At 37.5% G+C, this 26284-nt stretch overlaps 1 protein-coding gene across 2 annotated transcripts in view; it reads left to right on the top strand.

Annotated features, from left to right (window-relative positions):
• Positions 1-26284, top strand: part of Wdr44 (WD repeat domain 44) — a 99237-nt gene that overhangs the window by 29700 nt on the left and 43253 nt on the right. For both annotated transcript variants that reach the window (XM_051142385.1, XM_051142384.1), the window contains exons 3-4: positions 12155-12188; positions 25449-25523. In XM_051142385.1, the coding sequence (XP_050998342.1) occupies positions 12155-12188; positions 25449-25523 (109 nt within the window). The remainder of the gene's footprint in view (positions 1-12154; positions 12189-25448; positions 25524-26284) is intronic.

Below are 26284 nucleotides of genomic sequence, written 5' to 3'. Positions count from 1 at the left end.
GATCATGTGGTAGGTCTGTTTTTAGGTTTTTTAGGAACTTCCACATTGATTTCCATACTCACTGCACCAGTCTGTACTTCCACCAGCAATGAGTAAGTGTTTTCCACTCCCCGCTAACAATGATAGCCAAACAAACTAGAGTTGTTCCATTTAAATCTCTGAAATCATAACCTGGTTCTCATATATTATTTCAGGGGTGCTAGAGAGCTAACTCGGTCTTTGTGTACACTAGGGGCATGTCATATATAAATTATTGTTATTAAAGGAAGTAAATACTGTTCTCATAACACTAAAAAGCCAGGTTTAGCAAGTTCCAAAAATCTAGCTGTAAGCAAATTGATGAAATGTTGTATTTTTAAATATTTGCATCTTTGGCTGCAGTTGTGTTTGGTTTTACAGCCTGTACAGTCTCTGAACATCTTTTAAATAAGTTATAGATGTTGTCATCAAATCTACACCCCAAGGATTAGACATCTATGCTTGGATGTAATGAACTTACTATGCATATTTTGCTTTATATACATGAAGGTTATCAGTAAATTATGTCAGAAATTATAAAAGAAAAATAATTTCTACAGTGTTCTACAAAAACACTAGCACTGTACATTAAAGTTGTGTGATTTTTTTTAAATGACTATAATGCAGGTAGTAAAATACATTCTTATTGTAGCTACCAATACACTGCCTGCAAAAGAAAACTCATCATGAAAATGCTAAACAGGTAAACTAGAAAAAAACATCACTAATGCACAATTTTCTACTCAAACATAATTGTATCAGTATAAACTATAGGTAGTGTACAAAAATAACTTTCTCAGAAAATTTTATAGCCAGCATGGAGGTGTATTCCTGTAGCCCCAGCTACTGGAGAGGCTGAGGAAACAGGATTGTTTGAGCCCAGGAGTTAGTGACTAATCTTAACAATACAGAGAATCCATTTCAGAAATATAAAAGCAAGTTATAATAAATATAAATATTCTATATATGTTGGCAGTTGATGAGATATTAATATGGAAATTCCATTTATATTGAAATCCACACTACTTTTGCTATATTTTACATGAAAGCCATGTTTTTTTAAAGCAAAGCTCCAATATTTGTTTAAAACAGACTTTTATTTTGAAGCTGTTTTAAAATTTGATTTTTTTCATGTTTATAGCTAACACACATTAGTAGACACTGCTTTCAATGTGCTACAAAATCAAATTTTTACTGTGTGCATTGAACCAGTCAGTAATTTTTTTGTATTTGACTCTAAAAGCACAAATAACAATAGCAGTGGTATGCAAATACGATTACATTAAACGTAAAAGCTATAGGAAAAGAAATAGTTAATAGAGTCAAAAATGTAGATTGGGATAAAGTATCTACAAAGCTTATAATTTATCATGGATTATATCAGAAACTTAAAGAACTCAGAAAAAAAGAAAACAGTAACCCAGTTTTAAAATGGGCAGGGGCTAGAGAGATAGCTTGGTGGTTAAGAGCACTGACTGCTCTTCCAGAGGACCCTGGTTTGATTCCCAGCATCCATATGGTGGCTTATAACCATCTTTAACTCCAATTCCAGGATATCTGATACCCTCTTCTGGCATCCAAGGGTACCAGGCACATACTTGGTATACAGACATTCATGCAGGCAACACACATAATATAGGTGTGTATCTGTTTTAAATGGACAAAGAGATATGCCTATAATCCCAGTACTTAGGAGGTGAAGTCAGGAGGATCAGAGTTTCTAGTTCATCCTCAGCTACTAGTGAGTTTGAGGTGGCCTATATACTACCTGTGATCCTGTCTCACCTGCTGTACCCAAAATGAACAAAGATCTGAAGAGGCAGTTTTGAAAAGGAGATATAGGAACGAATAGTCAGCAAATATGAACATCACTAATCATAAAGGTAATGCAAAACATCATGAGATACCTGTTAGGACTGTTGTCAAAAATAGTAATCAGTGAGAATGTGGAGCAATGTACATTGTTGGTATGGATATACATAGTACAGCCATTACAGAAACCAGTATACAAGCTCCTCAACTAGAAATAGAACTGCCATATGAATTAGTAATTCTGCCTGATGGTATATAGCCAAAGAACATGAAATTTGTAGTCTCATGAATATCAGAATTCCTTTGTTTACTATAGCATTATTCATAACCAAGATACAAAATTAAGATAAATGTATCAGAGTCCGAGTAGATCAAGAAAGTATGTTATATATATATATACACAATATATATATATATACACAATATATATATATATATATATATATATATACACACAATAGAATATTATTCTGCCACAAAGAAGAATATTCTATGATTTATAGCAACATGGATAAACCTAGGAGGCATTATATTAAATAAAATAAGCCAGGAAAACAAAAAAATCAAAAGCCTAAAGATCTTAATTATGTATGCAATCTAAAATAAGTTGTACCTGTAGAAATAGAAAGTAAAGTGGTAGTTATCGAGTACTGGCGAGGAGGAGCAGTATAAAAAGGGTTTCTTCAAAAGGTTTAGAAAGAATAAAGTTAAGGATCTATGTTAAAGCGCATGGCAATAGCAAATAGTGTATACTTAAAATTGCTATGTTGGGTTGGATATGTAGCCCAGTTGATAGAGTGCTTTCATACCATGCACAAGGCTTTGGGTTCTGTCCTCAGCACCATATAAGTTGAGTATTATGGTACATGCCTGTAATCCCAGCACATGGAGACAGAGGCAAGAGGAGCAGAAGAAGTTCAAGGTCATCTTCAGCTAGCTGTACAGTGTTTTCAAGGCCAGTCTGGACTAAATGAAACCTGTGTCTAAAAAATTGCTATGAATGTAGAAACAAATGGTGAATATATAAACAGACAGAGTAATTATCATTATTTAATCACACACACACACACACACACACACACACACACACACACACACACACACACACTTCATTATTTCCAATAGTAGGAACATCATTTGTCTCTTTTTCTATCTTTGTTTCTTTTGGAGACAGAGTCTTATGGAAAGTGGGCCAAATAAGACTAAGTTTTGCCCCAAATCTCTCTGAAAAGGTTGTAGATGTATCATAGAGTCTTTGCTTATGTACCATTATAATATAAAACTGTTTGTCATATAAAGAACATGTTTTACACATGTAACAGACATTTGTGCCTTTCTTCATTTGCTTTTTAAGTGGCATGTGCCCTGCCTACACTGACATTGTTTTCTTTTATTATTATAATCATAGAATAATATTGTACTTCTAATCTGGCTTGGTTATTAGAATAAAATAACTAAGGTTAACCTGGTGAAATAATTATAAAGATAATTTTTGTTTGGTAATTGACAGAATTTCTAAACTTTAAAAAATTATTTATGTGTTCTCTTTTTAAATCTATGAGTGCTCTGCATGTACTCCTGTATACCAGATAAAAGTATTAAATTCCTTTATAGATGAGTCATGAGCCACCATGTAGTTGCTGGGAATTGAAATCAAGACTCTGGAAGAGTAGCCAGTGATCTTAGCCACTGAGCCATCTCATCAGCCCCAACAGTATTTTTATTATGACATCTTTCTGAGAATAAATTAGAAAAATAAAGTTTGGGCTTTGGTAATATTAAAAAACTTCTAAAATCACAGAAATTCTACAGATCCATGCTTAAGATCTTGCAGCTAGTTGATAGTGGAGGAAAGAGAATAACATTTTTTGACATTTAGTACTTTATTTTTTTCCTTCCATTACTAAGCCTGTTTTTGTTGGTATATGCCTACTCTGAAATAATATAATGTTATCTTCACTTTGAAATCAGACTGAACTACATAGAAGGGCTGAGTGGTCCCAGGATGCTGAAGATTAGTAACATTTATCTGGCAGTTACTTCTTGGCTAATGCCAATTCTCAGATAGAGCTGAACATAAGAAATGAGCATTTTTGTGGGGTTTGGGGGCACATGCCTTTAATCCCAGCACTTGGGAGGCAGAAGTAGGTGGACCATTGTAAGTTCAAGACCAGCCTGATCTACCAAGTAAGTCCAGGACAGCCAAGGCTGTACATAGAAACCCTGTCTCAAAAAATAAAAACAAATAAACAAACGAAAAAGAAAAGAAAAAAGAAAAAAAGAAATGAGCATTTTAGAAACCTTTGAACAATTGAAAAAGTGCTACAAAGGGCAAAATAAAATCACATACATAAAGTCTCTTTGGCAGCATCCCCAGATCCCTATTTTTCTTTGACCTTGCAATTACAGTTTTCAAAAACTTGATTTCTCTGTTCAGCACAGATAAGAAACAAAGTTAGAAGGGCAAGAAAGCTGTTCAGTGTAAGAGCATGGTCAACTGTATAAAGTAACCCCAGTCAAAGTGAGGAAGAAACAAAGCTATAAAACACAGATAGTCCAAGCCTAGAGTCTTTGGCATGAAAGCAAATAAATTCCCTCTATTTATCACCTCCAGGAGTGAATAATTATATCAAAATATTATATTTGAGTATGCTAATTAAGGGAAATCGTATCTTCTTTAAAGAGATATTTCTAAGTGACAGATACTGAAACTGTAAGGCTTACCCATTTATATACAAGGTACTTTTGAGACTTTATCTTCAAAAAACCATTAAAAGACAATAATTAGTTAAAAAAAAAAAGTAGCTGCTGCTTCTTGAGATAGACTGAACCTGTTAAAGCTTCAAATTTTGACTGGCCCTTAGCAGCTACAATAAGTGCCTAATTGACATTCCATAGCTTGGGAATTAAATAAGGAAAGATGCATTTGTAAAATCTCCAGAAAAGTGAATCCTTTGAGCCCCCAACTTTTATAGTGTTTTAAGACCTTACCCAGAAAGGAGGCAATGTGCAAAGTGGTTGAGAGCCTGGAGTCAGGCTGCCTAGGGTCACATCCCAGCACCTGTGTTTTAAAGGTAGAATTTAAATGATTGAGTCTGATCCCAATTAGACTTTTGTTCTGTGAAAATAATACAGTTAGTAGGAGAATTTTGAGGACTAAAGAAGTTCCAGCATGTTAGCGTGTTTTGGGCAAATGTGTTATAAATGATGGCCTTTGTTTTCTTATTTACGAAGCCCTTCTTTAGAAAAACGTGGAGTGGATATATTCCATAAAGTTTGCTACTGTTTATTAGTTTATTTATGTGTTTGTTTATTTATTATGTATGTCTGTGTGAGTGTATGCTGCATGTGTGTGACTTCCTGCAGAGGCCAGAAAAGTGTGTTGGGTTCCATGGAGCTTGAGTTAAAGGCAGTTAGGAGCCAGTGAATGCTGAGAAATGAACTCAGTTTTCTGCAAGAATAATAAATAAGTCCCTTAACCATTGAGCCATCACTGTAGTCCCGTTGGCTGCTTTTTGTGTTGAAGTGAATTGTTGTTTTCTCATTTTTGGCATATGACAAAGGTCATTTACAAGTTAAATGTTTTTTTTTACATTTATTTTAACTAGGCATTGAAGTTCTGAAAATAGATCATAACTGTATAACAAAAGAATTCTAGCCTTACATACTACCCTGACCAAAAACAGTTTCAAATATAACAAATTAGAAGAAACCATGATAGTTTGAAATATTTTGCTCCCCCCCAAACTCTTAGCAAATGTGCTTTGGGTTACCAGGCTTTTGTTCAATAATATCACCTAATGGTAAGATTTCGTTTTAATCCCAGTTGAGTGTAATCTGGCTTTCTTCACTCTTTTTAAGTGGCCTGGAGCTTTTTAGGCTGTAGAGTACCCTTTTTGGTCCAGAAATTAGTTTTTGGCTCCTCACTACTGATAGCTGCCAGAGTACCATGGAAAAATGTGGAGCAATTCAAAGTTGTTAAAGAAACTACCATGTTCTGTGTGTGTCTTTATGCACTCTGACTGAATTCTCACATCATTCCAAAGTAGATGTTTTTAACTTCTTTTTGCAGAGGACTAAACAATACCTTTAAGAGACTGAATCATTAAATGTTCTCTCTCTCTCTCTCTCTCTCTCTCTCTCTCTCTCTCTCTCTCTCTCACACACACACACACACACACACACACACACACACACACACACACAGTGTCTATCATAGCACAGTATTCTAGCAGAGTGAGCCTGCTTAAAATACTATTTTGCTATGTCCCTTGTCTCTTAAGAGGAAGTAGTTACTCAGCATAATCTGGAATATCTCCATGAATGTCAACAACTGGCCAATAACTTAGATGCTGAGAATCAACAGCCAGAAACTTATTGTGAACACAAGCTAAGAGTAGAGCTTCCTTTCCAGGGCATGCAGGCAGCTAAAGAACCTAGCTAAATTTCTCCAAGGCATAAGTATTCTGGGATAAATACAATTCCTCCCTTCTCTACTTCATATGGGGTTTAGTTTTTTGGGGTTTTGGCTTTTGGTTTTGCTTTTGCTTTTAAACAACTTAAAACTTGTTGCTTTTAGAACTGTATTTGAAGATTTGCTCCTCTTCATTGTCATTCAGGATCTGTAGTCCATGGCAGTTTGAGCTTTTTAAGGCCTTTGTTTTGGTTTTTATTGTACTTGTTTGTTTTAAACATCCGTTTATATAGAAACCATCTTTCTTTCTTTGGAGTTAGAATAGCCCCAAGTTCTAACCAGCTTTCTACATGCAAGATTTTATTATACAGAAATACAGATTTTACTAGAGAACAAATAACTCTCAACTTGCCAGGCATATAATCTTGGAACTCAGGAGACTGAGGCAGGAAAATCTTGACTTTATACTGTGTAGCAAATCCCTTCTTAACAAAACAAAACGTGTTTTCATTTCTGGAAGTTGTCCTCTGTTAACACAAATTTACATTGAACAAACACGGTTAGCTAAACAGGCACTGCTTATGACAGTTAATTTTGTGTTTTTAAAGCAACCTTAGAAAAGCAAAATACAATTGTCAAATTCATATCTTTATCTCTAGTCCTGGCACATAGTGGTGTTCCATAACTGTTTGTCCAGTGAGGGATTGAATGTTCTTTGAAAGTAATTTTGTTTCTCACTAAATGTTCATTAGATGGTAAAGATTTCTGTAACAACATCATACAAATTTGGCATATGAAGAATATGGGAATTTTAGTTCTGCCTTTAGATACAACTTTGAGGAAAAGTCACCTAGTCTCTTAATCTGTTTTCCTGTCTACACAGAAACAATGTGTGATTAAATGGTTTTGGTTTTGAAACTGCCTTTCAACCCAAAGTAGTATCATCTGTGATCATTGCATTTTATTTTTCAAAATCCAAGAATGACATAGTATTTATTTACTGTTTCTGTGTAGCCCTGAGGTATAATTAGTGGCCACAAATGTATTCTTTTGATTATGCTTTGAAGCAAATATTAAACAAAAGGTGAGGAAGGAGTCAGTGAAAATCATTTTTGAGAAATTACTTTTTAAAATACTGTATCTAGAGTAGTCTTATGTTTAAAGGGTAGAGTGTTTTTATTATTTTTTCTCTTATTGAAATAGATTCTTTTCTTACATAATATATCCTGAGTATAGTTTCCCCTGCCTCTACTCTTCCCAGTCCCTCCCCACTTACTCTCCCATCTATTCCCTTTCTGTCTCTCATTAAAAAACAGCCAGCTTCTAAGGGATAAAAATTAAAATATATCAAAATAAAATATAAGATAAAACAAAAAATATCACATCAAAGTTGGACAAGACAAGCAAACACAAGGAAAAGAAACCAAGAGGATCAGATACCCACTCATTTGCATACTCAGGAATCCCATAGAACACTAAACTGTAAGTCATAATATAAGTGCCTAGGAGCCGGGCGTGGTGGCGCACGCCTTTAATCCCAGCACTCGGGAGGCAGAGGCAGGCGGATCGCTGTGTGTTCGAGGCCAGACTGGTCTACAAAGTGAGTCCAGGATGGCCAAGGCTACACAGAGAAACCCTGTCTCGAAAAACAAAAAAAAAAAAAAAAAAGTGCCTAGGATTTGGTATAGACCCACACAGGCCCTGTGCATACTGCTTTAGTCTCTGTGAGTTCATAAGAGCTTTGCTCATGTTGATTTGCAAGGCCTAGTTTTCCTGGTGTCCTCTATCCACTCTTGCACTTACACTCTTGTTTGTTTATTTGTTTTGGTTTTTCGAGATAGGGTTTCTCTGTGTAGCCCTGGCTGTCCTGGACTCACTTTGTAGACCAGGCTGGCCTCAAACTCACAGAGATCCACCTACCTCTGCCTCCCAATGTGCTGGATTTAAGGCTTATGCCACCACTTCCCCTCTTTTTTTAAATTATTAATTTATTCTTGTTACATCTCAATGGTTATCCCATCCCTTGTGTCCTCCCATTCCTCCCCCCCCCCTTTCCCCTTATTCCCCTCCCCTATGACTGTTTCTGAGGGGGATTACCTCCCCCTGTATATGCTCATAGGGTATCAAGTCTCTTCTTGGTAACCTGCTATCCTTCCTCTGAGTGCCACCAGGTCTCCCCCTCCAGGGGACATGGTCAAATGTGAGGCACCAGAGTACGTGTGAAAGTCATACCCCACTCTCCATTCAACTGTGGAGAATGTTCTGACCATTTTTTGATTTATCTTTTTATGGGGTTCCCTGACCCCTGAGGGGAGGAATTTGATGGAGACGTTCTATTTAGGCTGAGTGTTCCAAGGACTCTCACTCTCTGTAATGTCTGGCTGTGGGTTTCTGTATTTGTTTCTGTCTGCTACATCAGGAAGCTTCTCCAAGATGAGTATAGCCAAATATCATTAAGAGTCATTTTATCACTACATGTTTTTCTTTATTTAGATCAGTAGTATTTGTTTTTACTCTAGGTAAGGGTAGAGTTTTGCTCTAGTAGAAAAACTGAGGTCAGAAGAAAAATAAATCTGTACTTCATCCATCTTCGAAATCAAAGAAGTGCAACATAAGAAAAAAATACTACATACATTTGGTTATCAAATTGGAAAAGAGTGTAAAAGGCACACAGTTTTGGGAAAGGTATTAAACATATGCTTAAAGCAATGAAAGCATAAATTGATGGGGTTGTTCTGGATGGCAACCTGAAAGTTTTCTCCAAATTTGAAGCTTTTATACTTTGACCCCCAATTTCACACTTAGAAATATCATTTTGAGGAAGTTTATTGTTGAGTTGCAGAGTTTCTTATGCACACAGATCCATATACTATATTCTGTATGTATATGAAGACAAACGGTAAGCTAATAAATAATTGCTTTAGCTTTCTTCCCTGCTTTTTGTTTTCCATATTTTGTTGTATAAAGTATTTTCAGTAACAAAATACCTTAGTTTGGTTTTATTGCTGTGAAGAGACACCATGACCAAGGCAACTCTTATAAAAGAGAAAATATTTAACTGGGGCTGGCTTACAGCCTCAGAGGCTTAGTCCATTAGCCTCATGGTGGGAAGCATGGCAACATCCAGGCAGACATGGTGCTGGAGAAAAAGCTGAGAATTCAACAGCTCGATCCTAAGGCAGCCAAGGGAGACTGTGTGCCACACTGGCCAGAGCTTGAGCACAGGAAGCCTCACAACCCACCCCCAAAGGGGCATACTTTTTCAACATGGCCATACCTCCTAATTGTGCCACTCCCCAAGGGCTAAGTCTAAGCATTCTAACACATGAGTTTATGGGGGCCAAACCTATTAAAACTGCATTTCACTCCGTGGCCCCCATAGGCCTATAGCCATAACATAATGCACAATACATTTAGTCCAACATATAGTCCCCATAGTCTTTCACAATCTCAACAATGTTTAAAAGTTCAAAGTCTCTTTTGATCAGATCTAGCCAGTGGCTAGCTCATTCTTCATGGTTGTGGGGACAGTGGGGAGGCCTGGAGGGCACACAGAGGAAGGGGAAGCAGGCTATACAGATGAGACCTAATAGGCTGTGGTCATATGGTGGAGGAGGAGGCCCCCTTCTGTCAGAAGTCTAGGGAAGGGGAATAGGGTGAAAGAGGGAGGGAAGGAAGGAACGGGAAGATACAAGTGAGGGATAACAATTGGGATGTAATCTGAATATATTATAATAAAAAATATTTATAAAAACAATGACTTTTTCATGAAAAAAAATCTCTTGAGATTCATGAAATCGCTTAACTGTAATCCCTTATAAAATCTAAATCTAAAAGCAGATCATATACCAACATCACAGGATATACATTACCAGTCCAAAACGTAGGGAAGAAAGCATAGTGAGAAAATAGTGGACCAAAGCAAGACCAAAAACCAGGTAGGCAAACTCTAAACTCTACATCTTCAGATGTTCAATTCCTGTCACCTTGGTTGACTGCAACACACTTTTTTCTCTTGGGTGGGTTCTGTTCCCTGTTAGCAGCTTTCCTTGCCATGTATCCCACCGCTCTGGCATCTCTAACCTCTTGGGGTTCTCCAAGGAAATCCAGGCTTCACCTTCACAGTTTTACACAATGGCCTCTCTGGGCCTCCATGCAGGGATACTCCTGACACATTCATGCCTTCAGCTGCTTTCCTCAGTCACAGAAGGAAATTCCATGTTTGATTCTAAAGCCAGAACCACGTGGCTGAAGCTGCCAAATTATGCTGCTTGCTGGGGCTGAAGCATTAGCCCTCTTTTTCACCAGCTTTCTGTTTTCATTGGATTCCTTAACTTCCTAAGTTTGGCTGTTCTGGAACTAGTTCTGAAACAAGACCAGGACTCAGAGATCTGCATGCCTTTGTCTCCTAAGTTCTGGGATCAAAGTTGTATACCACCACACCAGGACCTAAGCTTTGCTTTAATTCCTTTTCATTATAGATCTTTACTAAGCATGGCCACTATGCCTCAAGATCCAGATCAAAAGTGTGTGTGTTCCAGCCTCAAGTTCTGGATTAGGTGTGCCCTCCATTTCTGGATCATAGTTCATTCCAGATATAGTGAAGTTGACAACTGAGAATAGCCATTACAAGTCCACCCCTTGTCAACTTGACGTACAATCTTACCTCCTTATGTACAAATGAAAACAATAACCAGGTAGTATTAATGCCTAACATGATAAAAAATATTTTGCCGAACATGATAAAAATATTTCTCGTGTAACCATAAAAGCATAAACAATAACTAGATCATAATAATCCCTAAAATGATATAACTATCCCTCATATATCCACAAACACATTGTAAATTTAGCATAGGTGTTAATGTCTCTTGGGGAACATCCTTTTCACAAGATACTGGGTGGGATCTTGCCCTGAGGTCACCACTCCCTTAATTTCATTTAATATCTTTAAAGTATGTCTCTCCTAAGCACAGGTTTTAGCCCCATTCCACTTCCTGGTGCTCCTTTAATCCTTGAACCATACATTTTTAAATTTTTCCTTTCTTAGCTTTCTATGTCTGATCAAAATGCTCTTCATAAGAGTGAACCACAGGACAGAATCTGTACTAGGCCGTTTGAGATTTCTTTTGTCAGTATAGTTAATCTAAATCTCTTCACTTTAGCCTCAGGCAGACTCTTCAGACAAGGACAAAAAGCAGCTACTTTATTCACCAAAATACCAGAAAAATGATCTCTAGGCAACGTGTGAAAATTCTTCTCCAAAGCTTCACCTGCAAATCACCCTCAGGAACACTGTCTTCAGGCTTCTACTAGTGTGGCCTACTAATCCCCACTTTAAGCATTCTACTGTTTTCCAAGGTCCCCAAATTCACATTCCTTTAAACAAAAGCGTGGTCAGGCCTATCACAGCAATATCCCAGTGCCTGGTACTTTCTGTCTTAGTTTGGGTTTTATTGCTGTGAAGAAACACCATGACCAAGACAACTCTTACAAAGGAAAACATTTCATTGGGGCTAGTTTACAGTTTCAGAAGTTCAGTCCATTATCATCATGGTGGGAACATGGCAAGTCCAATCAGACATGGCATGATGTTGGAGAAGGAGCTGAGAGTTCTACATCTTGATCCAAACTCAGCCAAAGGAAACTGTTTCACACTGGGTAGAGCTTGAACACAGGAGACCTCAAACTTACCCCTAATGTAACACACTTCCTTCAACAAGGCCACGCGTCCTAATTGTGCCACTCCCCATGGGCCAGACATTCAAACACATGAGTTTGTGGTGGCTGAACCTATTCAAACCACCATACAAAATATATCCCTATTTTTAAAATGCAAGCTTGTCTTTACTAGTATGTAGAAGTCTTTCTTATTTCTTCTATTCAATACTTTCTTTTGTTTCTGAACAGGTCTCCAGGAAAGGTTGGACTTTCATCATTCAAGGTGAGTTGTGTTTTCTCAAAGATTTAGGTATTTGTCACTTTCTTGCTACTTTTTAAAAACTTTTTCTTCAACAACAGTGTCATTATACTCTGATTTACTAGTTAATTAGATATCTCATAGATACCTAAGTGAATATTGTGCTGTAAGGAAGGATATATACATAATTTTTAGATTTTCATTAATTTTTATTTGACTTATAATTTCAAAACTAAAAGAACGCTGCAAATGACCCAAGTATATAACTTAAAGATAAGAGTACTTGCCTAGTATATACAAAGCCTTAGCTTCAGACCTTAGTGTTTTAAAATATAATCAAAATACTTGTATACTTCTTATGGACACATGTTTTGACACTATTAGTATAAATAAAATTTAATCCTAGCCTTATAACTAATTGAAAAGATTTTCTATTATGGCAGTATGTCATTGGGAGACTTTTTGTTTATTTTTGTGATGCTGGTAATGAATCAAACCTGGAGCCTAGGATATGCTAGGTAAGTGTCCTGCCACTGAGCTACGTCTGGTCCCCTAAGAGATACCCATGTTAAGAAATTTTACTTCCACTCAAATGGTATATACTCACTTATAACTAGACACTAGCCCAAGGGACATGCCCTATGAAAGTCTTCACCTACCAGGAAAGTGGGACAGAGGGGAGGACTTCCTCTTGGGACTCTAGGTGAGAGAAGTATGGAAGAATGGGGAAATAGAAGGATCCAGAGGGTCCTAAAAACCTACAGGTAGAACATTATGACAGGAAGATCTGGGCCAAGGGGTTCTGCACAAACTATTGCACCAGCCAAGGACAGTATGTGCAGTAAACTTCAAACCCCTACCCAGATCTAGCCAATGGACAGGACATTCTTCACTGTTGAGTGGAGAGTGGGGACTGACTTTCACATGAACTCTGGTGCTCCATATTTGACCACGTCCCCTTGATAGGGAGGCCTGGTGGCACTCAGAGAATGGATAGCAGGTTACAAGAAGAGACTTTATACCCTAGGATCATATACAGGGGGAAGAAGTCCCCCTCAGTCACAGTCATAGGGAAGGAGTAAGGGGAAAATGGGAGGGAGGGAGGAATGGGAGGATACAAGGGATGGGATAACAATTGAGATGTAATATGAATGAAATAATAAATAAATTTTTAAAAAAGAAATTTTACTTCCATTAAATTAATTATGTATAAGTATATATTATGTGCTTTTGCACATATATTCTTGAACATGCTCCTTATATGTGTATGTGTGTGTGTGTATATATATATATTCCTTAGTATACACTGAATATATACTTTATAGTATAGTATACTATATAGTATAGAATATACTTTATAGTATATTTATTTACATATAACATTCTACAGAAGTAGAAATTAATTAATTATACACAAAACTCAAATGTGTTTCAAACACCAGAATGTTTTTTTATTATTATTAATTTATTCTTGTTACATCTCAATGTTTATCCCATCCCTTGTATCCTCCCATTCTTCCCCCCCCCCCGCCATGTTCCCATTATTGCCCTCCCCTATGACTGTTCCTGAGGGGGATTACCTCCCCCTATATATTCTCATAGGGTATCAAGTCTCTTCTTGGCTACCTGCTGTCCTTCCTCTGAGTGCCACCAGGTCTCCCCCTCCAGGGGACATGGTCAAATGTGAGGCACCATAGTACGTGAGAAAGTCATATCACACTCTCCAATCAACTGTGGAGAATGTTCTGACCATTGGCTAGATCTGGGAAGGGGTTTAAAGTTTACCTCCTGTATTGTCCTTGGCTGGTGCCTTAGTTTGAGCGGGACCCCTGGGCCCAAATCTGCCTATCATAATGTTCTACTTGTAGGTTTCTAGGGCCCTCTGGATCCTTTTATTTTGCTATTCTCCCATGCGTCTCTCATTTAGAGTCCCAATAGGATGTCCTCCCCTCTGTCCCAGTTTCCTGGTAAGTGAAGGCTTTCGTGGGACATGCCCCTTGGGCTAGTATGCAGTTATAAGTGAGTATATACCATTTGATTCTTTCTGCTTCTGGGTTAACTCACTAATTATGATCATTTCTAGCTCAATCCATTTATCCACAAATTTCGGGAATTCCTTGTTTTTAATAGCTGAGTAGTATTCCATAGTGTATATGTACCACAGTTTCTTTATCCACTCTTCTACTGAGGGACACTTAGGCTGTTTCCATGTTCTGGCTATTATGAATAAGGCTGCTATGAACATGGTTGAGCAAATTTTCTTGTCAAACACCAGAATGTTGATTAGAGGTACAAGGCACAGAAAAATATATACACTATGATTCCATTATGTTAAGTTCAAAAACGCACAAAAAAAATATGTTTAGAAGTGTAATCATGGGATATGCCTTACCTCATAAAATGGGGCATGAAGGCCCATGCCTATAACCACAGTACTAGAGATGTAGAGGTAGGAGAATCAAAAGTTCAAACTCTTTTTTGTTTACAAAGTGGATTTGAGGCCATCTTGGTCTACATGAGATGTTGTCTCTATCAAATAAAAAATAAAAACAAACAAACATGGTCAAACTAGAAAGAAAGCAGGTAATGATAAACATAATTTAGGCTATCATTTCTCAGAAGGAGGGATTATATAGGAAAATGATAATAATGTACAAAAGACTTGAAAGCTGTTTTCCTTAAACTGGATGCATAATTCTTATTTGTATTTTATAAAAATATTTTGTACTCCTATTTATTTATTTATTAATTTAACCTCTTTACAGCCTGATCCCAGCCCCCTCTCTCCTCTCCAGGTCCAACCTATGCATGTTCTTTTGTTGGTGGTTCAGTCTCTGTGAGCCTTATGGGCCCAGATTAGTTTTACTCTGTAGGTCTTCTTGTGGTGTCCTTGACCCCTCCAGCTCTCTTAATCCTTTCTCCCACTCTTCCACAAAACTCCCCAAGTTCAGCCTATTGTTTGGCTCTGGGTGTCTGCGTCTGTTTCCATCAGCTACTATATAACGCCTCTCAGAAGACAGGTATTCTAGGCTCCTGTCTGCAAGCATAAAAGAGTATCATTAATATTGTCAGAGGTTGGCTCTCTCCCATGGAGTGTGGGTTTCAAGTTGGGCCAGTCATTGTTTTACCATTCCCTCAAACCTGCTCCATCTTTATCCCTACACTTCTCCATGAAACATGTTTTAAGTGTAATACATATAAATGGTCTAAATGTTCTCAGAGCAGAAGATACATGGTGCGAATAGCCTTTCCACCTATTTTTCACCCCCTCCCACTTCCTAGTCTCCATATCTAAGTTAATCCTATAAGCCTTTTATGCTTATAGGTTTTCAGAGGCACTTGGCTCTAAGATATTTATAGGTTATAACAAATACATTTAGAGAATCTATTTCATTCCATTAATTAAAGATTATCCTTACTTGACTAAAATTAGATAGCAAATGTACATATTTAGCAAATAAATATGACATTGGATATTATTCCGTTTTTACTTTTTTATTACAAAATAAGTATGGAGTCATAGGAAACTACAAATATAGTATAAAGAGGTCCTGTGTGTCCTTCACACAGTTTCCACAATGGTTATAACTTAACTATAGAACAATATCAAAACTCAGAATTTAACAGTGTGAATATATAATCTTGTGTCAGTATTCTTTGTGTGTATGCCTATATAACCACCACAACCAAGATGCACAACTGTGTCATCACTGCCTTTTGCTACCACTTTATATTTAACATGCTACCAATACCCCACATCATTTACAAATTTGTTTTCCATCACTGTAATTTTGTCATTTCAAAGATAGTCTATAAATAAAATCATATGGAATATGCCCTATAAAATTAGCTGAAAGTATTATGATGCATCAGAGTTGTTGCATTTATCAGCATTGTGTTCCATTCCACTGCTTAGTATTGTATGATATGTATATGTACTGAGGTTATTAAGTATGTTTTTTGTATATGTGATGTGTCTACAGGTATCCTTTTAAAACATGTGTCTGCGTGTCTGTGTGTATATACCACACAGGGGCTAGAAGCAGGCATGGGATTTCATGGAGTTAGCATTACAGACAGTTGTGAGCTACCCAAATGTGGGGGCAGATAACTGAATGCAGGCTCTGTGGAAGAGCAGGAAGTGCTGAGATGGCAGGTGTGAGACATCACACCTGCCTGCTAGTTTAATGTTCTTTCATAGATAATAACATACTTCTGTGAGTATGGATCATTTTTGTACAAATTTATTGTGAATATGAATGTTCACAAACAATTGTTGGGCATTCTTATTTTTTTAATCTTTCATTGAAAATAGATTCTTTTCTCATGCAATTTATCCTGATCACAGTTTCTCCTTCATCTACACCTCCAGGATCCTCCCCATCTCCTTCCATCTTGATTCACTCCCTTTCTGTCTCTCATTAGAAAAGATAGATTTTTATGAGATAACAAGAAAAAGATAAAACAAAAATCATCACATGGAAGTTGACAAGGCAAACCAACAGAAGAAAAGAGCCTAAGAGAAGGCATGAGAAATAGAGACCCATTCATTTACACACTCAGGAGTTCCATAAAAATACTAAACTGAAATCTATAATGTATATACAGAGGACATGGTACAGACCCATGCAGGCCCTGTGATTGCTGCTTCAGTCTCTGTGAATTCATATGAGCTTTGCTCAGTTGATTAGAGGACCTTGTTCTCCTGGTGTCCTCCATCTACTGGCTCTTACACTCTTTATGACTCCTCTTTTATGTGGTTCCCTGAGCCTTGAGTGGAGGGATTTGATGGAGACATCCCTTCCACATAATGAATGGCTGTAGATCTATGAATTTGTTCCCATCTGCTGTAAGAGGAAGTGTCTCTGATGATGGCTGAATAAGGCACTGGTTTATGAGTATAGCAGAATATCATTAGGAGTCATTTTATCACTGCTTCTTTTTAACCAGTAGTATTTGGTTTTAACTTAGGTCTCTGGTTCTTAGTCACCCAAGAAGTATTGGGTATAGGTTCCTTCTCAAAGAGTGGGCCGTAAGTCAAATCAGACATTGCTTGGTTATTCCCACAACCTTTGTGCCACTATTGTCCTAGCATATTTTGCAGGTAGGAAAGCATTGTAGATCAAAGATTTTGTGGCTGGGTTGGTTTTTGTGTTTCTCTTTTGATAGCCTACAGAGTACCTTCCCATACAAAGACACTAGAACATAGTAGGGAACATTCTATGTAGGCACCAGATCGACATCTCCATGTTCACTTTGTTGAGTGGGTGTTGTTCTCAGCAATAGAGCCTTGCTGTCAGTTTGTGAAGAGTAACCTATTGTCTAGCAACAGCCTGGGCTGCTTGGGGATTTCCATAGCCAACAATTCAATTGGCTGGAACCCAGTCCTGGTACTGGAAGCTGTTTGCTGACAAGAGATGGCTAGTTGGACTCTGTCTCCCTCATTATTTGGAGACTTCACTAAGATTAAAATCTTCATATATTTCAGGAACTTTCTACTACACTAGGTTTCTATAACACTGAATCTCCCTCATTCCCTCCCTCAACCACATCTCTCTTCCTCCTCACCACCTTATCCTTCTGTTCTTTCTCAATCATCCTGAGTGAGGTAATTCAGAACCAAAAAGACAGATATGTATCCACTCATATGTATATATTAGCCATTAAATAAGTGATAACCAAGCTATGTACGGTCTATAGACCCAGAGAGGTTAGGTATAGAGGAAGGCATGGGGAGAAGGGAAAATAGAATAGATTTCATAAGTGAACTGGTTGTGGTGGATTATGTATGTAAAGTGTTTAACCATATAATTAAGGACCATGGGGAAAGTACAAGTAACTCTATTAGCTAATGCAAATGGAGCATAACTTCTACCTGGATGACTAAAAACTGAATCATGAATTGTGCCTTTTACAAAAGCATGTTTCTGATATTCAGATACATAGGGGTTAGAGAATGGCATGATATTGGGAAAACTGGGACTTAGTAAATTTTATGATTCAGTAATGAACACCCCATAAGAAGATACTGAAAACTGTCACAAGTATAGTTAACTTGATGATATTGTCTTATCACATGCATTGTTTCCATTGCCTTAACCTCCCAGCCTGATAAAGGTGTTATCAGAAGAATCTGTCTATACATAGTTAACGGCTGTGATTTTCTCCCAGTGAAAAATATAGTTACATATATTTAGGTTTTACTAAGAAACATTCTGATTATCTCCTTTCCCTGGAGATTGAGTCTTTTGGTTAGTACCATATTATCCCTTTTAACATGTGACTTAGCAGCATGTTGCCTTTCAAGTTCAAAGTCCAAAAATGCTTTGCTAAGCTGTATAAAACAGAGATCTAATCAGTGCATAGCAGTTTTTGTCAGTGTAAGAGTGTTAAACTAGGATTTTTGTAAATACTAATTAAAACAAATCAAATTGGGCCCTAGAAAGTTTCCATTGTATATTTTCACTTAGCTTAAATGATAAAGTTTTCCATTAAATTGCATTGGTTTATTTTTTGGTTTTTGTTTTTTAAATTTTATTTTATTAATATGTCCAGATTACAACTCAATTGTTATCCCATCACTTGTATCCTCCCATTCCTCCCTCCCTCCAGCTTTTACCCTATTCTCCTAGGTCTGTGACCAAGGGGGACCTCCTCCCCCACTATATCATCATAGGCAATCAAGTGTCATCTTGGTAGCCTGCTTATTCTTTCTTTGAGTGCCATCAGGCCTCCACACCAAGAAGAGGTGGTCAAATGTGGGGCACCAGATTTCATGTCAGAGTCAGTCCCCACTCTCCACCTAACTGTGGAGAATGTCCTGTCCATTGGGTACATCAGAGTAGGCATTCGATGTTTACTACTTGTATTGTCGTTGGTTTTTTATTAGATTTGGACGCTCCATTAGCTGGATCCTATATCAGATATTGTTAAGGCGGTCAAGAACCTGATAATAGATGATAGGCTATGAGCACTAGGGAAAAAACCAACTATTATTCTGCTCAATAAACATAAAACAATCTTGTACAATAAAAGATCCTCTGGAGGAATCTCCATAAATTGCATTGTAAATGCTCTTGATTTTCCAGATAGTAAACATTTGGAGGTTAATTGAATTAAGTACTTAAAATTGTTAGGATTTACGGTACTTTCTAATGTAGTAACTATTCTTAAAGATTATCTTTCTCCATCTTAGTTCAGATTCTCTTCCTAAGTAGTTTTGATTATTTCTTCTTTAGTTTAACACTAACCTAGAGCTGTAAAAGATGGCTCAGTGGTTAAGAGCACTTGCTCTTATAGAGAACCCAGGTTTGATTTCCAGTACACACATGGCAGCTTACAGCCATTAGTCCTGCAGTTCCAGGGAATCATGCATGCCTACAGCGCACATATATACATACAGGAAAATAATTATATACATGGACTTTAAAAACAAGTAAATAAATAAATAATTTCAAAAAGTACTTCTGTTTCCACAAGGCTCTGCCCTATACAAAGAACTATAGTAAACTAAGAAATGCTGAAACAAATAGTGTTCCCCAGGGAAGAGTACCAATTGGTTATCCAAAAAGCCCCCAAAATATACATACAAGTAACATACAGACTACGCAGCTTGCCAGGTGTTGTGGCACACACCTTTAATCCCAGCATTGGGGAAGCAGAGGCAGGAGGGTCTCTTGAGTTCAAAGCCAGCCTGGTCTACAGAGCAGAGTTCCAGGGCAGCCAAGGATACACAGAGAAACCTTCTTTCAGGAGGGGGCGGGGACCAGACTGAGCAGCTTGTATTTTGGAATCCAACAACAACTAATAAAAAAAAATAGGCCATGAATTTGAAAGAACAAGAATGAGTAGATGGAAGGATTTGAAGGAGGAAAGGGATTAGAAAATGTTAATCTCAAAAATAAAAGGAAAAAGAAACTTCCTTTAAAAAACAAAGTACACTGGGCATGTTAGCACATGCCTTTAATCTCCGCTCTTGGGAGGAAGAGGCAGGTGTTTCTAAGTTCAATTTGAATTTGTTCTATACAGTAAATCCCAGGCTAACCAGTACTGTGTAGTGAGATTCTATTTCAAAAAATAAAATTTTAAACCAGAAATAAATTAAAGTGTGTGTGTGTGTGTGTGTGTGTGTGTGTGTGTGTGTGTGTGTGTGTAAACTTAAGAAGTATGTATTAGCCAAAGGAAAACCAGAACATATATTATTCAACATTCATTATATAACAGTGATTATTTAGTGCTGGACACTGAGATACTGGGTAAACAGTGGTAGACTCACCAAGCAGTGTCACTGTTCTTGTGGTCTTTATACTCTAGTAGGATAGAAAGAGAAAAAAAGCAAGCAAATAACAAAGCTCATTTCAGGACTGGAGAGATGGCTCAGAGGTTAAAAGCACTGCCTGCTCTTCTAAAGGTCCTGAGTTCAATTCCCAGCAAGCATGCGGTGGCTCACAAAGATCTGTAATGAGATCTGGTGCTCTTTTCTGGCCTGCAGGCACACATGCAGGCAAAACACTATGCTTAATAAATAAATGACTAAATAAACAGAGCTGATTTCAAATTCAGAAAAGTCACTTTAAGATGGTTAGGAAAAAGGGCTGGAGAGTAACTCAGTTGTTAGAGTGCTTACTGTTCCTGGCTGCCAGCAGCCACATGGTAGTTCACAAACATTTACATCTCCTATTCTAGAGGATCTCTTCTTTCCTTCACGGGTTCTGCAGGCATGAGCTGCATATGTACACTCAGGCACACACATACATAAATTAAATAAATAAATGTGTTTGTTTCATTTTTCATTTTATATTTTTTGAAAATTTATTTTCACACAATATATACAGATCATAGTTTACCTTCCCCCAACTCCACTCAGATCTTCCCCACCTCCCTAACTGCTCAAATCTATTATTTTCTATCTCTAGAAAACAAATCGGCACAGCCAGGTGTGGTGACGCATATCTGTAATCACAGCACTCAGGGAGGCAGAGGCAAGTGGATTGCTGTGAGTTCAAGGCCAGTCTAGTCCACAAAGAGAGTCCAGGTCAGCCAAGGCTACACAGAGAAGCCCTGTATACAAACAAACAAACAAAAAATAAACCATAAAAAGCAAATTAGAAATGTGCACACACACGCACACACACACAAAATCCATAAAAACACAAAATTAGAAACCATGGTATATAAGCAAAAGGACAGAAAGACAAAAAAAATCTAAACAAAACAATATGAGATTAAAAGTCTACAAAAATACAGCTGAGTTCCTTTTGTGTTGGCCATCTCCTGCTAGGCATAGAACATGCCTTTATGTGTGATTAATACACCCGTTGAGACTCCATTTGGAAAGAACTAATTTTTTTCTTTGTGAGTGGTTGTTAATTGGATATAGATTCTTGGCTGGGGATGGGGTCTTATGTCTACTTCCATGTCTCAGTACTGTTCATTGTCCAGTTATGGGTCTCTGTTAGTTCACATCTACTACGAGAGGAAGCTTCTCTAATGATGCTTGATCAATGAGTGCATCTGAATTGAACCTATATAGGCCTTCTCCATGCTGCCACAGTCTCGTGATTTCATAAGCGCATCAGTCCCGTTGTGTCTAGTAGCCACTATTTCCTTGGAGTCTACCATCAGCTCTGGCTCTTACTATCTTTCTGACCCCACAGAGCATCACGTGCCCTGAGGGGAAGGAGCTGATGAAGACATCCCATTTTGAATTGTGTGTTCCAAAATCTTTCACTCTCTACACATTGTCCAGTTGGGGGTCTCTTTGTTACTTACCATCACTGCAAGGGGAAGCTTCTCTGAGGGATGAGAGAGGTACTGATATATGGGTATAACGGAATGTTATTAGGTATCATCTTACTATGTTCCTTTAGCAGTACAGTAGTATTTGGGTTTCCTCTAGGTCTATTCATGGCCACCTAAGCAACATTAGGCATGATTTCCATCTTGTGGAGTGGTTCGTAAACCCACTCAGAGAGTAGTTGGTTACTTCCATATTTGTGCCACTATTGTACAGCATTTCTTGCAGGCAGGTCACCATTGTAGAATACAGTTTGTAGATGATTAACTTTCTCCAGGTAGTGTGCAGAGTACCTTCAGTACCATAAACACTAGTTAGTAGTGGTGAAGGCTCTAGTTAGGCAACAGATTGATACCTCCGTGTTCATTGAGGTATCTAAGTGTTGCCTTCAGCAGTAGGGTCTTACTATCAGTTTGTGGAAAGCAACCAATAGCCTTGACAATAGCCAGAGATGTTTGAGGCCCTTTTGGCCAATGATTTAACTAGGTATAGTCCATTCCTGGCACTGATGGTTTTACTTTGTGATGAAAGATACCTAGTTGAGGCACTGTTTAAGAACCTTCTACAGTAATAGGTTTCCATATGACCCTTCAAATGGCCATATTCTCTCCCTAACCTGTCTCTTACATCCTACTCCTGTTTAATCCTTATTGCTCCAGTCTCACCTGTGTCTTCATAACACACACACATATACATAAAATTAAATAAATGACTGTTTTTAAAATAATGCCTAGACAAGGCTTCTATGATAAAATTGTCACTTGAACCCTAATAGCAAGGGTTCACTGAAGTATATGTATTGAGGCTGGTGATGAGAAGTGCCTGAGATATCAAGTGTATAGGAAGAGGTCACATCATGTGAGGCCCTCATGGGCTATAAGAAAGTTTAGATTTTACCTGATACTTAGATTTTGGGAGGGGGGAGAGAATGATCTTCTATCAGATTCTATAATAAAACTTGTAGTATTCTCCAAATATTGAAGAGAAATTTAAAAAAAAACAAAATTAAGATAGAAAATGTTACAAGGCTATCATAAATTTCAGTAGAATATTGACTCAATTATATTAATCAGTAGTAAATTTTGGCAAAATTTCATCATGGAATTAGTACTCATAAAAATAATCCCCAGCCAGACATGGTGGCTCATGCCTTTAATCCTAGCACTGGGGAGGCAGAGGCAGTCAGATCGCTGTGAGTCGAGGCCAGCCTGGTCTACAAAGTGAGTCCAGGACAGCCAGGGCTACACAGAGAAACCTTGTCTCAAAAAAAAAAAAAAGAATCCCCACACTTGTATATGTGTCATTTTAATATATACATACATACATATATATGTATATACATAGGAGAGATATATGTGTGTGTGTGCATATACACATACATACACAAACACACACATTTGTGCCTTTTATCACTTGTCTGAGAAAATTATTATAGCAACTTTCTTCTAACAAGCTTGGTGATATATAAGAATTATGAATTAATTTTAATTTATATTGGTAGTAGCATTCAAATTGCTATACTTTTATAAATATGAAAAGCAAAATGGAAATGAATATCATTCTGAGATTTGCAAATATATGACTGTATTATCCTTAATTTTTACAGCAAAAATGCAGTATCCATGTCTACCTTTCTAAACTCCCAAATGTATATATCTGTGTGTGTGTGTGTGTGTGTGTGTGTGTGTGTGTGTGTGTGTGTGTGTGTATAAATGTATACGTAGATATATATGTATTTTTGGTGGGTTTAATGTTTCTCATCTTTTAGTGTTTTAGGAAACTTCATTTAACATCTTGTTTAATCTTACATCTTTTTATCTAAAGCATATAGAATATAAAAATACTCTCAGATTGTGTTTTTGCATGTCATATGATTTTTATTTTTATGTATTTATAGAATAGTACTTTGGGGAAATATTTCTAATATCTATTTATTGGGAAAATATTTTTAATATCTACGTATTTAGTGTATATAGGCGTTTTGCTTATATATATGCCTGTGAACCACATGCATGTTTGGTGCAGAGGCCAGAAAAGGACATTAGAGTCCCCTGAAACTGGGAAGTCAAACTTGTGTTCTGAACCACCATGTGGGTGCTGGGAATTAAACCAGTATCCTCTGGAAGAGCAGCCAGTGCACTTAATCTCTGAGCCATCTCTCTAGCCCCAGGAAAAATGTTTTTGATCCTTAATGTTTCCCAGTTACTAAGATATTCCAGGGCCCAGGGGTCCCGCTCAAACTAAGGCACCAGCCAAGGACAATACAGGTGGTAATCTTTAAACCCCTACCCAGATCTAGCCAATGGACAGAACATTCTCCACAGTTGAATGGAGAGTGGGGTCTGACTTTCACACGTACTCTGGTGCCTCACATTTGACCATGTCCCCTGGAGGGGGAGACCTGGTGGCACTCAGAGGAAGAACAGCAGGTTACCAAGAAGAGACTTGATACCCTATGAGCATATACAGGGGGAGGTAATCCCCCTCAGGAACAGTCATAGGGGAGGGGAAGAATGGGAAAATGGGGGGGGAGGGAAGAATGGGAGGATACAAGGGATGGGATAACCATTGAGATGTAACAAGAATAAATTAATTTTTAAAAAGATATTCCAAAGTTCTCATATTCTATTAAAATTTTAAATTATTATTATTATTGAGCTCAACTGTGAAGATCAGAGGACAACTTGCAGGAGTTGGTTCATTCCATCCACCATGTGTGTTCCAGGGCTTGAACTCAGGTTGTCTTGCTTGGGACAAGCACTTTTACCCTCTGAGCTATCTCACCAGCCCTCTATTATTTTTTAATGTTAAAAAGTAAGCTCAGGGGGCAAGAGAGATGGCTCAAAGTTAAGAGCACTTGCTGCTGCTTCAGAAGTTTTGCTTCCTAGCATCCACATGGCAGCTCATAACTGTCTACAACTCCAAACTTCAGGGGATCTAGTGCCTTCTGGCCACTATAGGCATCCATTTAGTATTGCATACATACATGCAGGCAGAGCACTCATACATGTAAAATGAAAGTAAATCTTCAGCTGGGCATTGTTGGTGTACACCTTTATCCCCAGCACTTGGGAGGCAGAGGCAGGCAGATCTCTGTGACTTTGAGGGCAGCCTGGTCTACAGAGTGAGTTCTAGGACAGCCAGGCCTACACAGAGAAACTCTATCTCAAAAACCCAATCAATCAATCAGTCAGTCAACAAATAAATAAATAAATCTTCTTTGCTAAAAGTTAGGCTCAATTTTTTCACATTTAAAAGTGAAGAATTAAAAATTTGCTGATTTATTTTCAAATCACAGTGTAGTAGTTGGAATATTATCTGTGAGTACCTTTTATGTTTCTTTGTGTTTAGTATTATTATTTACTGTTTTAGTTTTTGAAGCATGTTCACATGTCTGCTTTATCAGTGCTATAGTTTCCCCTTTTGCATCCTTTTAGAGCAGAATTAAAAAGAATGTCATCATTTGGTCTGTTTCTTTCTTTAAACAGGAAACAGAGAATACAGAAAAGAAAGCTGGAAATGAGTCGCCTGTACAAGAATTGAGACAAGATGTATCCAAAAAGGTTGGAAAATGTCAACTTTATTTTATAGAGGACATAAAATTTATATATTGAAAACTGGGTGTTTTCTGTACTATTTGAGCATACCGTTGTATACATACTAATTGTTTTAGCAAAAGTTTCTGCATGTCAGCTTAATGGTACAAGGGACATTGACCCTTTTAGCAGTCATGTCATCATCTGTTTGGTAATTTACTCTTGAAACTGTTGTTTGTTTGTTTAATATGGCTGTTAAGTGCTTTGGTACAGACCTTTAATCTCCGCTCTTGATAAGCAGGGTAACATGACTGTCTGATCTACATGGCAAGCTTCAGGACAGCTAGGGATAGATACATAGTGAAACTCTATCTCAAAATAACAACAATAAAGAAGTTACAGATACTGAAAGGTTCATTGTAGTAAATTGTGATATCTTTAGGAGTCAGTGGTACCAGGAAGACCTTATGCAAATAGTGTCCTTGATACCTTTTAAATAATCAGTGCTGTAAGCTCCAGAAATTAGTTCACAAGATGAGAGATTAAATGCAAGATATATATTTTGGGGCTGGGGAGATATCTCAGTGGCAAAAACACTTTCTGTTTAAGCATGAGGACATGAGTTCAAATCCCAGAATGTATATAAAAAATGCTGATCATGACTATGTGTGCTTATGTTTGGGAGTGCATGGATAGACACAGGTTGATCTCAATAGAGTTTTCTGACCTGCAAGCCAGGAGTCAAAATTCAGATTCATTGACAAACCCTTTCTCAAAGGAATAAGGTA

Source organism: Acomys russatus, chromosome X (assembly GCF_903995435.1).
Source record: "Acomys russatus chromosome X, mAcoRus1.1, whole genome shotgun sequence".
NCBI lineage: Eukaryota > Metazoa > Chordata > Mammalia > Rodentia > Muridae > Acomys > Acomys russatus.
This window is presented reverse-complemented; position numbering and strand designations above follow the sequence as displayed.